At 47.0% G+C, this 18071-nt stretch overlaps 1 protein-coding gene across 5 annotated transcripts in view; it reads right to left on the bottom strand.

The window, feature by feature from the left end:
• Positions 1-7473: 7473 nt before the first annotated feature.
• Positions 7474-18071, bottom strand: part of LOC135917012 (cytoplasmic aconitate hydratase-like) — a 233332-nt gene continuing 222734 nt past the window's right edge. For all 5 annotated transcript variants that reach the window (XM_065450478.2, XM_065450497.2, XM_065450487.2 and 2 more), the window contains 2 exons: positions 10694-10879; positions 7474-7716 (listed from right to left, as the gene is read on the bottom strand). In XM_065450478.2, coding sequence (XP_065306550.2) covers positions 7606-7716; positions 10694-10879 — 297 coding nt within the window. In that variant the 3' untranslated portion in view covers positions 7474-7605. The remainder of the gene's footprint in view (positions 7717-10693; positions 10880-18071) is intronic.

The following is an 18071-nucleotide window of genomic DNA, read 5'->3' on the forward strand; positions in this document are numbered from 1 at the left end:
GTGTGCCAGACAGCCCGGCGCCGCACCTCCTTTTGCATGGAGGTCTCCGCGCGCGCGAACTTTGAACCGAGTGGCCAGCGCGGTCGCTGGTTGGACCCCTCGGACGACCGTCGTGTGCTGACTTTGTATTGGGCCGTTTGAGTGACAATGGTTCCTCGGGGATTATAAAAGCAGCGACGCGCTGCCTGAAAAACAGAATCCGCCGACCCACCGGGAGACAGTGTCGCTCCCGACTGGGGTGAGATGTGTCATGCGTTTTCGCCGGACGTCGCCGTGCGCGAACAGTCGCGTTTGTGTGAGCTCTCGGCCCCAGTGCCGATCCGATCTTGTCCTGTACAATGACCTGTATATAATGTATAAAATCCCTTTCGTTATTCTCACCGACGCCTGACTCGGAGTCTTCGCTACCAACGCTCTGTCACGAAACGGGTGACAAGCGCTACGGGACCACCACAAAGTCGTAATAGTGGTGCCTGCTGCAGCGGTGCAAAGCTGTAACACTGGATGGCAGCTACGGGATTGACCGGCATCAGCTACCTCGGCGCGGTGAGTGCCTGAAGTTTACCTCAAACACCAGACTTTCTCTGACACAGGTTATAGTAGCTTAGGGAAGGATTTGGTGTTGCATTGTGATAACCTTGAGTGTTTCAAGCCTAGTAAGAGTGTTTTGGAAACCAGGGGATGCTGAGGGGGTAAACAGGGCAGTGTGTGAAATACTTGCATATGTCTTACTAGTAGCATTATAGTAGCGTACGGCAGGTATATTCAAAAAGGGTAAACAGCAGGAGGACAGTGTGAACGATGGAGAAGTACAAGGTGAAGGAACTTCTCGAAATTTGTGAGGAGTTGGGCATTGAGTTGGGCTCAACCAAAAGAAAGAATGCGATCCTTGAGGTCATGAGGACTGGGGACGTAACGGCTGAGGAAGCCGCAGAGGCCTGGGCGGATATCAATGAACGTCGCGAGGAGGAAAAGAGGGAGAAGGAACGTTGCGAGGAGGAAAGGAAAGAAAAGGAACGTCGCGAGGAGGAAAAGAGGGAGAAGGAACGTTGCGTGGAGGAAAGGAGAGAGATTCGTGAGCACGAGCTTAAAATGAAAGAGTTGGAGACCCGAAATAACTCGCCAGCGCCTAATCTCACTTCTAACGGTCCAAGAATACGCGATCAACTTCCACCCTTTGTCGTCGGAGAGGATATGGCCAAATACCTCGTGAAATTTGAGCACGTGTGCGAACGGAATAGCATTGAGCGATCCCTCTGGGCACAGAATCTGTTAGCCTTGCTTCCTGGGGAGGCATCAGACGTAATAACTTGCTTATCGAAAGAGGCGTTTGAGAGCTACAGTGATGTGAAGGAAGCGCTACTGCGGAAGTACAAATTGTCGCCCGAAGCTTTCCGGCAGAGGTTCCGGTATGCAAAAAAGGGCAAGGAGTCGAATGTTGACTTCGCGTTTCGTCTAAAAGCCGACCTGGTGGAATGGCTGAAGGGCGAAGAGGTTTACGACGACCGCGACAAAATTGTCGAATGCATCGCGTTGGAGCAGTTCTACCGTTGCATTGATGAGGATGTCCGGCTCTGGCTGCAAGATAGGCTAAAGGAGGTTAAGCTAAACAAGGCAGCAGAGTTAGCGGAAGAGTATTACACCCGCCGCAGCTTACACAGCAAGGCAGTGCGTGTAGAAAAAGCAGATAGAAGAGATGGGTTTTACGGGAAGCCCGACGAACGGAAGGAAATCACGCGTCGCGAGTTTCGGGACGACGAGTCCCTTCCCAAAGAAACTGTAAGGGAAGGACAGAATGCATCTCAGAATGATGACGATGGTCCGAAACAGCGAAACGATACGACGCGTTCTTTTGAAAAACGGAAACCGTTAACCTGCTACAATTGCAAAAAGCAAGGGCACATCGCTGCAAGCTGCCCAGAGAGAATTGCTTTTGCAACAATACAGGAAACTCACGAAAACATACGTCTATTGGAGCCCTATGTGCAGGAAATTAAGGTAAACGGTAAGAAGTGCCGTGCACTTCGGGACTCTGCAGCAACTATGGACGTTGTTCACCCGTCTTTCGTCTCCTCGAGTGATTTTACGGGAGAGTGTGCTAGGATACGGCAAGTGGCCAAGGAGGAGAGTGTCTCTTTACCGATCGCAACGGTTATCATTGAAGGAGAGTTTGGGAAACTTAATACCGAAGCCGCTGTGTCAGCCGCCCTCCCGGAGCAATTTTCCTACCTCTTCTCAAATAACTCGGAGCAGCTGCTGAAGGATCAGGGCAAATCATTCTTTGCTGACGTGGCGTACCTGGCGCTCACGCGATCCAAAGCGCGCCCGCTGTCGAGGGAACTTGACTTTGCGTCGGTGAGCGAAAGGCGGTGCGGCACATGGACTGATCAAGGTAACTTGAGTGGCGAGCAGTCACGGGAGAGGCAGAGCTCGGAGGCTGGCCTAGGCGAGCGGGTTCTCGGGGTGAGTGGGAGTGACACGTGCAGTGCTAGCCGCGATATAGACGCGACGCCGCAATTAGGCGACGCGGGCTCCACACTCGCTCCGGTTTCCGCCAGCCGGCAGGAGCAGGCTGCAGTTGAAAGAGAAAGTCTGATTCGCGAGCAACAGGAAGACTGTTCATTAGCCGATCTGAGGAAAAGCGTCAAACGGGGAGTGGAAAAAAAGGGGGTTTCATTTGGCAAAGAATCTGGCTTATTGTACCGCCGCTACACGGATAAGCAGGGTCGCAAATATAAGCAGCTTCGGATTCCGCGAAAATATCGCCGGGAAAAATGAATGACCTCATTTGCTTCCTCAGTGGTATGTTTTCGGTCCAAGTGATTCTAAGGGGACCATTCCATTTGTAATTATTATTGATGATTAATAATTGTTTCTTTTTATGTGTTGTTAATTTGAAAACTGATTGTTTGAGCCTTGTGTGCTAGATCGTACACCTGCCTCTTGTTGCAGCGGGAGCAAAAGGGGATAGCGATTTAGTTGGGTTGATTTGGATTATGGCCTTGTCTGGTGTTTGACGGGAGACAGAGGGCACTTGTTCGTGTTGGGTGTTGCCTTTTGCCGGTCGGTTTTGCAAGCTGCAGAACGACCAAGCGGGACCAGTGGCGAGAAGCAAGGTCTTAGGAACGACCCGAGCGGAGCTGGTCAAGGTGCCTTGGCGACGACGCGGTGAGCAGAGCTCCTGTCCTGGCGAGTCGGACCTGGGCACGTGAAGTTACCTGGCGTCCCGACACTGGACGTGAACTTGGACGAGCCTGACGAACGTGCGCGCCCGGCATCCGAGCCACGTGGAGGCAGCTCGTCTTCCCGGCGCCTTATCTGAGGGCGGGGATGCTGTTGTGCCATTACCACAAGCCCGGATTCCGAATCTGCAAGATGCATAATCTATCCTGCGAGCGCCCTAATTCTCCCTTCACAAGTCAAGGTGCTGAGCCGTCAGGCAGCGGTGTCCTGCGGGAGAAGCATCGGCAGGCGACGTGTTTAGACGTGTCAGCGTGTGCCAGACAGCCCGGCGCCGCACCTCCTTTTGCATGGAGGTCTCCGCGCGCGCGAACTTTGAACCGAGTGGCCAGCGCGGTCGCTGGTTGGAGCCCTCGGACCACCGTCGTGTGCTGACTTTGTATTGGGCCGTTTGAGTGACAATGGTTCCTCGGGGATTATAAAAGCAGCGACGCGCTGCCTGAAAAACAGGATCCGCCGACCCACCGGGAGACAGTGTCGCTCCCGACTGGGGTGAGATGTGTCATGCGTTTTCGCCGGACGTCGCCGTGCGCGAACAGTCGCGTTTGTGTGAGCTCTCGGCCCCAGTGCCGATCCGATCTTGTCCTGTACAATGACCTGTATATAATGTATAAAATCCCTTTCGTTATTCTCACCGACGCCTGACTCGGAGTCTTCGCTACCAACGCTCTGTCACGAAACGGGTGACAAGCGCTACGGGACCACCACAAAGTCGTAATAGTGGTGCAGCGGTGCAAAGTCGTAACAATACATGTTCGCTTTTCTCACTAACCCAGATTGTTAAGAAACCAACTCAAATAACATTGTCATTCGCTAACACCGTGGACCTCGCTCTTAAATCTAATGCCAACCTCGTTTCTGACATTACATACCTGCCTGGTCTCAGCGATCATTCCCTACTTGTATTTGAAATGAACAAAGTCTCACCCAGGCTTTCTAAACAAAAGAAAAAGATTAAATATTAAAAAAATGATAACTTTGATGTAATAAACGAAGAGCTTGCTGCCTTGGCAATTTCGCAATCGATTTTGACAGTCATAATGTTGACACTAAATGGAGTATGTTTGTCGCAAAAAATTAATGAATTCACAAATAAATATGTTCCAGTTGTCACCACAAGCATGGATTCGAACGCCCCATTGTACAACAAACGCCTACAGTGCCTATTGAACAAGAAGAAATGTCTTTTTAGATCTGCTAAGAAGTTGCCTGTGTATGACTGCTGGACAGATTACATGACAGCAACTAACCACTACATAAAAACAGTAGAAGAAGCTAAGGATAACTTTTCAAACACAACTATTCCAACCATGCTCGCAAGCAAACCAAGGAAATCCTGGTGCACAATAATGAAAAGCAAAGATCATTGCATCACCGTAACTAATAGTTCAGGCTGCACCATTCCAGAAAATGCATGCCATTAAGTTCTTAATGAGGTCCTCTTAAATAATTTTTCCTCAAATTCAAATCCCTCAGTACCACCCTCGAATACTTAAAACTACACAGCCATGTTTCCTGTAGTAATCAACTTCGACAGTGTAACAAAACTTATTAGGTCACAGAAATCATTTTCCACGACAGTATCCGATCAAATTGAACTAAAATTTTTAAAAAGTACAGCGGCCTATTGATCTGTCTTATTAACTGTGATCTCTAAACGGACTCTTGATACTGGTTCTCTTCCATCAAACTGGAAAATTGGGAAGGTAGTTCCACTCGATAAATCACCTAACAGGCATTCCCCCTTAACTACTGGCCCATCTACCTTACTAGCATACCGTGTTTTCATCATCACAATACTGCTTTCGTAAAACTTACTCCTGTGAAAGATGACTAATGACTTTCATACATAAGTTAAATGTTATTCTGGATAACTCTTCTTTAGCCGACTGCATCTTCCTTGATTGCTCGAAAGCCTTCGATGTTTGCCATGAACTACTTCTATATAAGCTTAGTCTACTTAACACCGATCCTAAATTTCTGACCTGAATTGAATTTTTTTTATATAATCATTCTGAGCTTGTTTCAGCTAATAACACTAATTCACAACTTAGCACTGCAAAATCTGTTGTTCCGTAAGGTTCAGTGCTTGGTCCTCTTTTTTTAATACAGTGAAAGCTCGTTAATTCGAACTTCAATAATTCGAATTTATGGATAATTCGAACTGTACGTTTCGGTCCGGCCAAGCTCCACAGCAGTCTGTGTATAAAAAAGTCTGTTAATTCGAACACGAGAAGGATCCCCTCACGGATAATTCGAACTACGCTCGCCTGGCACACGGCCAGAGAAACGCGCCTACTGCCTACAGAGAAGGCTGTATTGCCTCCGAAACGGAGAGAACGGCGAGATCTAACCGACGCGGGGTCAGCCAGAAGGCAGCGGCGGCTGCTGCCTCTCTGTTCTACATAACCTCCGAGACTTCTTGCCCGTTGCGAATCTCGGAGGCATTGCAAATCTTGTACAGCTGCTAATGTTAAGCGGAGATGGCACGGCAAGCGCCAAAACACAGCGAATCAAGTACGTCGCAGTTGCGCTTGCAATCAAGAACCAACGAATTAGGGCCTTCGCCACCTTCACATGTTCAGCGTCTTTGTCTCGGTAGTCTTCATCGGTTGTGCACCTCTGTTTTCACCTTAGGAGGTATCGGCCGTCGCGATTCACTGTGATGGTGTTAAGCCTCGGCTAATGTTCGTTTCGGTGGACATCGGTGGTGTGGCACAGTCGGGCCCAGAGCTTCGTCTTTGAAGATGGCGTGTGCCCGCGGCACACGCCAAATTTCTGACATGCCCTACTGCTTCCAAATCGCAGTGTACTGTTGCTCTCCTTCACTTTCAATAGTTCGAACTTTCGTTAATTCGAACTGAAGTGGCTCCCCCTTGCGGTTCGAATTAACGAGCTTTTACTGTATACATAAATGACCTACCTTCTTGCATCTTCTAAAATATTCCCGTTTTCCCAGATGATAGTGTAGCCTTTGGGAAAATAACTTGCGATAATGACGTAACCATTCTCCAATCTGACCTTAACATAGTCTGTTTATGGTGCAAGATAAGGCTAATTGAATTAAACATAACTAAATGTAAACTGATGTGCGTAACCAGATCGAAAATAACGCTACCAATCTACAGACTAAATAACATACCACTGGACCCTGTATCATCGCAAAAGTATTTTGGTGTACACATAACGTCGAACCTGGGATGATCATATAACACACATTACAATAACACAAATCGCATGCTCATCTATGTTGATCGAGATTTTTCAAGGTCACCTTCTTCCTTAAAGCACCTCCTATATGTCCCTAATTAGATCAAAACTTGAATATGCCACATCAATATGGGACCCCTTTCAGGAAAATCTGTCGCATGCACTTGAAATGGTTCAGAACAATTCCATTCGTTTTACTTTCTCAGAATACAGCTGCACTGCCATGAAACCTAATCTTAATCTACCTTCTCTTGCATTCCAACATAAAATACATTGTTTAGTTCTGTTCTGTAAGCTTCACTACCATTCACACTTGCATAACGAACTAATTTCTGTCTCCTAATATGTTTCTAATAGACTAGATCATATTCATAAAATTACAATTCTGTTATGTAGAACGCATTCCTTAATTCATTCATACCGCATACATTGAAACAGCGGAATCGCCTTTCTGCACAAACGGCTGAAATTAAAGATTGTGAACTGTTCCTGGATGCTTTAACAGTGATGTTATAACTCTTTTGCATATATTAACTTACTGTAACTGCTGTATAGTTTTTTTCTTATATACTGTGGTAATCTGTGCTATTATTGCATATATTTAAATTTATTTTTAAGCTGTATTGTGTAATTAGAAATGACCACTTCTCTTGAATCTGTGACCATTCCCCTCTGTAATGTCTGATTCTGAGGGTAAATAAATAAATAAATAAATATTTCATCAACAGGGGAGAAATGGGGAGTCCGATGAAGCCTGGTGTTGCCAGATAACGGTGCATTTTGAATATCCTCTAGGCCTAGTAACACACAGACAATGAGCTTGTAGTTAAGGCAAGCACTGTACCTTATGATGATTCAGTAAGTCAAGTGTGCTCAGGAGGCAATCGCTGTAAGGTGTCTGTGGAAATGGCATATGCATTCCCAGCCAATTATCGTGATGCCACGTGACGCACTGATAAAAACCACCAAACAAGAATGACAGGCTTACTGTTGCCTGGACGAAAATAAGTGCCAGAGAAGAGATTGAAAATATATGCTTCATATTTATTAGGTGTATCCTTGTTCACTCAGTCAGAAGTGAACTCGTTGGTCGTGGGTCTCTTGGCAGGCTGCCAGGCAAAAGGGGCCCCTGGCTGTGCAGGCATCAAGTTCCCCTCAGAGCATCTGGCGCAGCACATATGGAAGGATGCCACCATGGTGGAAGTAGGCCAACTCCACCTCTGTGTCAAAGCGTAGCAGGGCCTCCATGCTGCGCCCATCACTCAGCTGCATGCACACACAAGTGTATATTGTCAGTGGGTGCCTCTTCGAGTAAATGTTAAAATTTGAATACAGTAGGCATTTGCCAACACAAAAATGGATGGACCAAGGCTTTTAAATTAGTCACAGCTGAAAAAAAAAAAGAAAAGCATGGTCAAACCGTATGTTGTGCTATTATATGAATACATGACACGTTCAGTACCTTCTTCTGTGCAAACCCCTAGTGGAATCGGACACATTTGCATTAGAAGACTGTCATTTTGGCAGTTGGCATGTGACTTGAAGGAGCTGCATATTGTTAACAGCTCAATCAACTAGTAGACTTTGGAAGTACTAATTCGCCCATGGTAACCAAAGTTTCTTGTTGGAACTTTTCTTGGGTGCAAGAAATCCTAAGAGTTGGGCATCACACTTTAACTAATGTCTCCGCACCAATGATTCTTTAAAACTTTGCTGCTTGCCTACAATGTAGCCTTATCACTGCGCATATCAAAAGAGTTCGACATCTCCACATTCTGTGCTTAGGGCTCCTCTTTTTAGTTATGCTTTTCACACCTCATCTAAAACAATAACAGGGATCAAGAAATTCAGATACCACACTACACCTCACCAGATCTTGAAAAGTGCAGACACAATAGCAGTAAGATATGCTAGTTTAATCTCCGAACAAATTGTATGAAGTTTAATTTCTGCTGACTGTTTTGCGATGGAATGTCTTGCCTTCACACCAGCTATATGAATATAGTGCGTGTTTCTCAGTAATAATTAATTTATGTAAATGTGAATGTTGTTCTTGCATTTCCACCTAATGGTGACCTAATGACATGGTTGATGGATTATTGGTTCAGCAATGCAATATGAGCCTGAACTATGAACCAATAGTGGAGCACAGTTGAACCCGGCTATATAGAACTAAAAAAAAAAAAAAAAACAACCGCCAATCAGTTCGATATAGAGCATGATTCCATATAAGCCTGCTAAATAATTGGATGTCATAAAAGCACATACCATTTATAATATCACTTTATTGATGAAACTAACTTAGTTTTGCATGAAATTGTCCTGCATTTTCTTCTGCTTGAGCAATTTTGCTGCCTGGGATGGACGCACTTCTCCACATTGTCTAAGGAGTCGGAGCAGCTGAGGCCGCAGCCTTCCACATTTGCGCAGAAGCACCAGACTAGTGCGAGTGCACCAATCACCTCGGAGGACGTGGGCAAAAGACCGTCGTTGCTTTCCTCATTGTGCCCACTTTCACTTGTGCTCGCCACGATGTCGGCAATGTAGTCTTCGTTTTCAGGCTCTCCTAGTGTCACGACACCATCATCTGCACTCACAAACTTGCTGACTGCTGATTCGTCAACGGCTTCCAGAAATTCTGACAGCTCGTGCCAAACTACAGCAACACCAGCAACAGCTTCGTTGCACTCATCAGAATTTACAGTCATCACTGCGCACGCGGAAGCCGGCACGTCCGAAGCAATTTTGGATGAACCACTTGTACACGACCGTGAGAATGTGTCAAGCGCCACGGGCACCGGGTCACGAGTTTGTCCGCTTAGCCCTAATCTCTCCCTTATTCTTCAAGATCATGCTGAGAATTCACCTCGGAATCTTGCACACTGCGGGGCATCCAACTTCTTGCCGCGTTTGACCCGATTTATGATTTCAAGCTTCACGGCGAAAGGCGAATTCTGTTGCTTCATCACAGCAACACTACAGGAGAAGGCCCACAAGACGCAAACATAATGAACCAGAAAAACAGCGAGACAACTAGCACTTTCGCCATCTTGCACGATGAGGGCACAAGAGTCCATGATTGGCTGTCTCAGCAAGCGCTGCAGGCGGGCCCGGATAATTTTTTGCAGGGAGGGGGTGTCGACGGCTCATCCGAGGCAGCGCGGTCACGAGAGGGAGAGTGGTTGGATGGAGCCGCACTGCCGCGTTTACCCGCCGCCGTGACGAAAAGCCAACTTCCGGGGGCACTTTTCTGCTGCTTGACGTACGATATATCGGAAATCGCTGCTATTTTTGTTCGATGTAAGCATAATTTTTGCTATATATACTCACTGTAACTATACCGTGTCCAGAAATTGTTTGATATATAGAATAATTTGATGTAAACGGGTTCGATATAGTCGGGTTCGACTGTATTATATTGCAATGAGAAGTATAGAAACATGGTCATCCAATCCATAAGTTTGTTTCAGAGCTCTACAGGCTCTGTTTCATTTACTACTTGAATTACGACCTTTTCCAGGTTGGACCTCTTCCCTCTGGCTTTCAACAGTCATGCAGTGCGTGACGTTGCAACATGCAGTGCACCAGCGCATCATTTGCAATGCATAGACACCTGGCTACACTCAGCTGCTGACAGAGCACATAAGAAGCTATCACAATTTAGTATTGTCGTTGAGCGTTCCCAGCAGCTATTGAGTGCAACTGTGTTTGACACGTGTGATTCGCTCACCCTATGCGAGCACATTTTTGTACTGACATGATGTTGATGCCAACGATCCAGCTGACAGACACATGCTATGCTGACACAAACTGCCAAGCAGTCACAGCATAGCTGGTTGTCGTGCCAACAAAGTGGATGAAAAAGAATCTGCTGATCATTGTCAAACTGACCTTTGCACGTATCCTCTAATACACGTATGTTTGCTGATTGCATTATCTACCGCACCGTAACGTCACACTTACACGTATGTAGCACACTTACACTTCAAGGCCATTATCACAGCATTCTAGCATTGACCTTGCAACACGTTGACACAAGCTATACAGTAACACAAAACATACAATTTATTACGCCGGAACATCTTATAAACTACATGTTATCAATGTGTCCACTTTATCTGATAAAGTGTTGAGATGCTTGTAGCAAAGTAAAGACAACAGCAGTTTTAAAACGGCGAAACTCTCAATAAGAGCTTTTCACAACGATCAAACCAGGCCAAACTGTAGCCAGACGATGCCTGACCTGCAAGGTGACCTTTTGTGCTGGGACCAAGTCCTTGCCCAGGTGGAGGGTGAAGCGCTCGTGACCCGTCAAGCCCAGACTTTGGGCGCTCTGGCCTGGCAGGTACTGTAGAGGCACGATGCCCATGCCCACCAGGTTGCTGCGGTGGATGCGCTCGTAACTCTCCGCTAGCACCATGCGGATGCCCTGCAGACACAGCCACCACCAAATGTGCATTTTTGTACCTGCACCATCATTCCTGGGCCTTGAAAACTTTGAACAAGCTAGGTTGAGGCGTTGGTTGTTCTGTTTAATAAAAAATTATGGTAGAAACTATCTCACAATGAATGTTGACTTTAAAGCAATTAGCATTGAAGCAATGTAACAACACACCGCATTGCCAACACAAAAACGCGTAGGAGGTGCATATGCAGCCAGGTTAGGTTAAGCTTCTCCCAGTACTGGATGAATTTGAAAGGGTTCTTGCTTGTGAATAAGGAGTGGCACACGCAGTGACCAAAGTTGGCGTCAGAGAGGCCCATTGAGGAGCAGCACATATCCAATGCCACATACCCAGTGACCCATCTTGGTCCGACAGATAGTCTCGAACCCGGTTGCCTCAGCAAAGCAGTCCATTGCACTGCCCATTAGAGCATGGACTACCCAGGGGCACAAGTTGGCATGAAAATGGTTAGACGCCGAATAGAAAGCTACAGCAAGTGCGTGAGCCACTGCAAGTACATGAGTAAAGGAGGCCAAGGCTTCCTCGAAGCGATTGGAAAGCGGTGATTGTATGAATCTATCCTAAGAATGCTAATCCCATTAAAATTTTTGCAGAACTCATCTACAATTACTATTCAGGTATGCAAATAGGCAAAACGAGTCATGTATGAGCTATGCACTGCAGCTAGGTTCCTCTCTTGCATGTGCCTTTCAGACAGTGGACAGAGGCCCAATCTGTGATCAGAAGCAAATTTACTGTTAAGAACAAGCTCAAAAATTTCAAGCAACAATTTCTTCACACTTGCAACATGGTCTTTCCTGAAAGATAAACAACTAAGCAGACCTGAGTAGACATCCAAATTCGTGATGTTGGGCGGAGCTGATGGCACTGTCGCCTGTCTTTCATTTACGCACCTTTGCTGGCTTACCTTTCGTAGTAAAAGTGATTGTTTTGCTACTGTAGAAGCATAGTTTACTGTCTTCCTTAGCATCCCTTTTAAGTAATAACAACCAGATTAACTTTGATGCCCTAGAGGTTTCTTTGCAGGTGAACAGCTTGATAAATGGGACGAAGACTAGCAAATACCACTCACTGACTAGCTCAAACAGCCACCAGTCCCCCATGGTTCTCTGGCGGGCAACTAAATCTTATGGAAGATTACAGAAGACACTAGCTGAGCTAAATCGAAGCGTTTTGCACCTGCCTGCATAGCAATGCAGACTATGTTCATCTCCATGACACTATGCTCAAGCAGCAGAATGCCACAGTCAATGAAGCACTGAAGCAATTTTCTTTCCAAGAAATGTGCAATGTACATTTATGATAATTTCGTTAGGCTTACCTGATACATGAATTTTAGCAAGAACCTTGAAACATTTTTCAAAATGAACTGAAAAAGAGAATGTGGAGACAGGACTAGCTTTTCTTCTTTCCCGATAACTCTGCAGACCATTTTAGGTTGTTAATAAATGAACCGAACAACTGTCTCCGAGAACGTATAGCAGAGTCTTGTTGATATGATCCCATTACATATGACTACCTGGCGCCAATGTTCATTTTTGAGAATCCAGGAAATGCCCCAGTACAGTTACATTTCTTTTTTACTGGTTCATGGGTTCCCACAAAACATAACCTTTTGGAACCAACGTTTAGTACATTGCCAAACTGCAACCAGATAATACGTTTTCCAGCTGCTATATATCTAAACAAGAAAAGACGCAAGGCTTGCACCATCTAGAACAGTAGCCGCCTGCAGCGGCTACTGTTGAGGCTCGCCGAGGCCTGCGCATGCCAGGGGAGTATAAGATTGGCTGTCCGATATCGTGGACAGCCAATTTTTTATGTGAACACCCCCTAGCATGCTTCACCCTTCGCAGCTCCAACCCACCGACAGCCCTGCTTCTAGCTTTGATCCCCCGCTACCGTTTGGGTGCCCTGGAGATTCTGCACACCTGCTTTAATATAACCTCAGGTGCTCTCCTGAGGCCTCCATTTGCCAGTTACATGTGCCCTCCTGGAGCAGTGCTTGTAAAAAAATGCAACCTATCGTCGCGACTAAAAAAGCAACCCGCGGCTTATACAACACCAGTCAGAACCTTGCCCCTCCAGACACAGCGATCACCAAATGGGGTGTCTGTGCCCACTGCCTCTTGCAGTGGGCACACACAGTGGGCACAGGGTACCACACGGGCAGCCAGCGGCAGAGCGTAAACAAACTGGACCGCACTCCACAATGCCGGCATGCCTAGGAGACAAACACATACAACACACGTTAACAAACATCTTCCGTAGCGCCTTGGCAAACTCGCATATTCAAGGAGCAAAGGCCTCCAGATTTTCTCTCACACCCACTCTCACTCGCGCCTGCGCAGAAATGTAGAGCGCCATGAGAAACGCTACGCCCCGCTGTACCTACTAGCAATTGTAATAACGCCACCACCACCACCAGGACACATAGCAAACTTCGGTTATATGCTGGAAGTTATGTGCCCTTTAAGGAGTGCTCTACCGAAAGAAAATTTTCAAATTACAGTGAAACCTCGTTAAACCGTAGTTGGTCAGATCTTGGAAAAAGTACATACTAAACGGTAGTACTGCTTAACCAAAGTAGCATGAGATCGTCGTCCACTTATCTGTCAAAAACGGAACTCGGAGAGAGTGTGATGAAAAGGCAAATACATGCAGTATTTATCCGCTTCGCGCCACAAAAGTCTGCTATTTTCATTTTCGTTTGATAGTGTGGTGGCCTAGCAGCGACGACAGTGGCCTCAAACTTCCTGAAGCTGTGAGCCACCTTTTCAGCCAGCCCCCTCTTCTTGGCAAACACTCACATGGCAGATTCTTCATTGGCGTTGCATATGCTCCATGCACGTGGCAGCGCTGCAGAAGTCGTGGGCGTATTTTTCATTGCGAGGTGCTGTTCTCATCGGAACGATTGCATTGATGATGACAACGTAACGTGCAGCTTCTGTTATTGTCAGGCCAGAATCGCTCGTACTGTCGCTTTCCGTGTCGTCCTTATCACCCTTCTTAGGTGACACTTCGGCAGCAACAAAGGCAACGATGGAAAAAAGGGGAACCTTGTAGCCGACATCTTTTCGCAGTCTCAGCAGCGCTGCTGACCAACTTCTTCACATTCGAAATGCCACACACCATAGTCAAGAGTAGATGCCTGTCGTGTGCCAGCGCTGACTTCTTTGTGCCACGTTCGATAGCACGAACGATGTCCAATTTTTCTTCTATGCTGAGCACCTGGTGCTTTTTTTTCCGAGCTTCGGCATGACGCGAGTCCTTGTTTGCACGACACCGAAATGATGTTGATGTGGCTTCACGCACAAACGTACAGGGCGCTTGGAGGCTGTTATTCTGATCTCTGAGGATTGTTGTTCTGACAGGCCGCCCAATGGGGACCACGCACTGCCCGTGATTGTGTGATGAAAAGTGGAACACTACATGTTAACCAATATGATGTACATAATAAGTTGGCGTAGTTTATGTGAATACAAAACGCATTATGTTCAATGGCTGCTGAGTCAGGGATTTCACTTTACTTTTAAAACGAAACTACTGTTTAAGTGGGTATGGTTTAACGTGGTTTTACTGTAGTTTATTAATATTTCATTTTACTTACAGATACAGTGAAGTCTCAATAAATGGAAATCGCTTAAACAGAATGCAGCTTTTTGTGCACAAGACAAGGACGAAAAAGAGGCTAAGACACACTGCGCTCATGCGTCTTAGCTTCTTCTTCGTCCTCGTCTTGTGCACAAAAAGCTGCATTCATGTCCTACCAACATGCCCAAACAGTTGCCTTAGTGAGTTTATACAGAACTGCCTTTTAAATGGAACACCATCCTCGTGGTTGGTTGGTATTGTATTGTCCCGACGAGAACAGCACCCCGCAATGAAAAAGGCGCCCCGCAACTTCTGCAGCGCTGCCGCGCCCGCGCATGGAGAATATGCAATGCAATGAGGGATCTGCCATGTGAGTGTTTGCCGAGAAGAGGGGGCTGACTGAAAAGGTGGCTTGCAGCTTTGTTTCTCAGTAAATGGAACTCCTGATAAACGGAACCAATTTCTCTGGTCCCCTGAGGTTCCGTTTAAAGAGTTTACTGTACCTCACAGGCTCCATGTAGGAGTATTATGTGAGAGGGACCATACAGTAATATTTTAACAAGAACACAAAAACAAAAAAAGGGAACTTCAAGAACCACATATTATACAATGGTAAAATGTGAGTATATATGGTGCAGCATAGGTGTAACATTGAAATAACAAATACAGTGGAACCCCGATTATACGACCACCGGGTTTTACGACAGATTAGCGCAGTCTCGGCAAAGTTCCCATAGAAGCAATGCATTAAAAACCCTGGTTATCCAATGCAATTTTACGCCTGAGCCGTGTTACACGACGACCCTTGCGAAGTGCGTTCGTTTCTCTCTCCCCCACCAGCAGCCGCCTGCAATGCCCGCTCTGCTGAAATAGCACCTTTTCTTCTCCACAATCACTTTCTCCCTCTCTTTTCAGCGGCGTCGCCTCTCGTCTTGCTGGGGAAGCGTTTCTCTCCTTCCAGTTTCCCAGCAGCAGATCGCCAACAAGGTAGCGCGGAGAGGCCTAGGTTTATCGCACATGTTCTTCATCATAATCCTAGCGACCAGTGTTCAGCGGAGCTTTTGAGTTGTGTGGAGCAACGTGACGCACGATGTCCTGAAAGCAGACAGTTCTGTCGCTCGGCGATAAGCTGAATATTATCGAGGTAGCGGAAAAGCGGCATGGAGCCACGAAAGCCAGCATTGGCCAGGATCTTAAGATACCTGAATCTTCGGGATCATTAGGTGCGTCAAGCAAGGGTACCGGAAGCGATTAGTGCTGCGTCAGCCGGCGGCTATAGAGTGCAGCGAGTCAGCAAAAAAAAAAAAAAAAATCACTGTGTTTGACACCATGCATTTTATTGCCAGTTCGTGGAATGCAGTGTTGTGAAGCACAATCACTAACTCGTTAAAGCACTGTGGCTTTAAGCGAGAGACTGCCTCCTCTGCTGGGGACGCAACCTCGATGCCACTCGAGCTTGATGAAGGCTTCGCCGCCGCCGATTTTGAGGGTTTAAACCTCACCACAACCTTCGCCGAGTACGTGGAGGCCGACGTCAACAATGCGATCTACGGCGAGGTGTGGCTGGATGACGCCATCGAGGAGGCTTTGCCTAGTGTCGACACTACTGCAACATCGGATGAGGACAATTACGACGCCACAGACGCTGTGCCTGTGTCTACCACGTTCGCCGAGGTGCTACGGCACATCGACGGCATCCGGAACTTCATCTGTTCACGCGACGCTGCAGAGGACCTCCTTTTGGACGTTGCCCAACTCGAGCGAAAGCTCTTGGTTACCGGATCAAACAAGGTCCAAAAGAAACTTACCCACTCATTTTAATGTTCGCGCCGGCTGGCGGGAATCGCGGCAGTGGGCAGTGGAGTGCCGTAAAGGTTCGTTTGAATAAAGCATGGTTGGTACCTGTACTGCAGCAATAATTCTTATCGCATTTACTTTTTTGGTCATTTGGGTTTCCAAGCCCTGCGGAGTACGTTAGTAGTTTACATTGAAGTTTCTCAAAAATCCGTGGCGCGAAATAAGTTGTATTTTTATAGGCATAAGTTATGTTCGGATTTTACGACGCCCGCATTTTACAATGCTTTTTCGTGGTCTCGAGAAAGCTGTATAATCGAGGTTCCACTGTATTGAGTAACTATTACAACAATTTGGGACTACATGATTTCAAGTGATCATTTGACATGTGTACTTGTTTGTCTTTTTCGTGTGACCGCTTTTCACTGTCTAACAAATGTTATCGCTCAGCACATGATGCGCCTGCACGTATTGGAAGTTTCTCGAATGTTATTGATGGTTTTTTTTGCTGTCTGTTAACGAACCTTGTGCAACCTGATTTCATGTATGTGCGACACGAATGGTGTAGAACTTTCTGGAAGACATGTGGGCACGAGCGAGTACTCTGTGAAAGGCAACGACGGCACACATGGCCCGATGCGGGAAATAAGAAACGCACTCGAGGGCTAGTGAAAGAGAAAGAAGCGGAAGACACAAGTGAGCGGGAGGCTGCGGGCACGGATTGAACGAGCCGAGGAGGTTCGAACGAGTCCCGAGAGGGCTGCCCGGGATGGACTACTGGGCAGCCTCGTGAAAGGCCATCGAGGCCAGGTCTTGCCGTGTCCTGTGCCTAGCCGGCTCCAGTGCTTTCAGGGTTCCTGTGCTTTCGGAGTTCTGGCACTACCAGGGATCCTGAGCCACTACCTCAGCGGCTTGTCGCCGTGTCACTGTCACTGCCTATGCGACCCAAGTCCTCTTTGTCGCCCACGGCGGGCCAGCGATGAGTACATCCACATGTGAGCGAACTCAGTTGGACCATATGGTGCGACGCCCGGACTTCGCGTGTTAGTGGGCGAGGTACTGGAGGTATTCAGTGCCGCATTAGAAGACAGCCTTAATTCATGCTAAGAAGTTTTGTATCAGTGCAGTGTTGTTAATTGTATGTCCACTGGTGCAACCTGCCCGACTATCACCTTTGAGTCTTTCCTCACCGCACCTCACGTCAACAAATTTGACGGCCCGCATTATTACCCTACATTATCTGGCGTCCGCTACAGGACTAAACTCTTGTAACACCTTTGAGAGTATCACTTTGTTTATGTGCGGTAGTTAAGGATGGAAAATTGGGTGGTTAAGAATGGAAAGGCCATAAAATTGATAGGCATTGGTAAAGAGTTGGGACTCGCAGGAAAGGCACTCCAGCAGCGAATGGATGAGGAGCTTAGCAAAGAAAGAGAGCGCTGTGCAGAAGAGCGTAAGGCGGCCAAAGAGGACCATGCACGACAGTTGGAGTGGCAAGCTGGAGAACGCCAGTTAGAACTACGGATGCACATGCAAGAATTGCAACAGCCAAGTCAAGCAGTCGCAGCAGAGCCAAGTGATCGAGAAATATATAATCAAGGTTTCTGAAGTCCCCACAAGTTAATTACAGCTTTCAATGAAGCTCGGGATGAGCTGGACGCATATATTCTGAGGTTCAAGCGAGTGGCCATGGACCAAGGGTGGCCTAGCGACAAGTGGTCCCTGTCTCCGAGCTTGTGTTTAACGGGGGAGGCTCTCACTGTCGTC

Source organism: Dermacentor albipictus, chromosome 4, assembly GCF_038994185.2.
Source record: "Dermacentor albipictus isolate Rhodes 1998 colony chromosome 4, USDA_Dalb.pri_finalv2, whole genome shotgun sequence".
Taxonomy (NCBI): Eukaryota; Metazoa; Arthropoda; class Arachnida; order Ixodida; family Ixodidae; genus Dermacentor; species Dermacentor albipictus.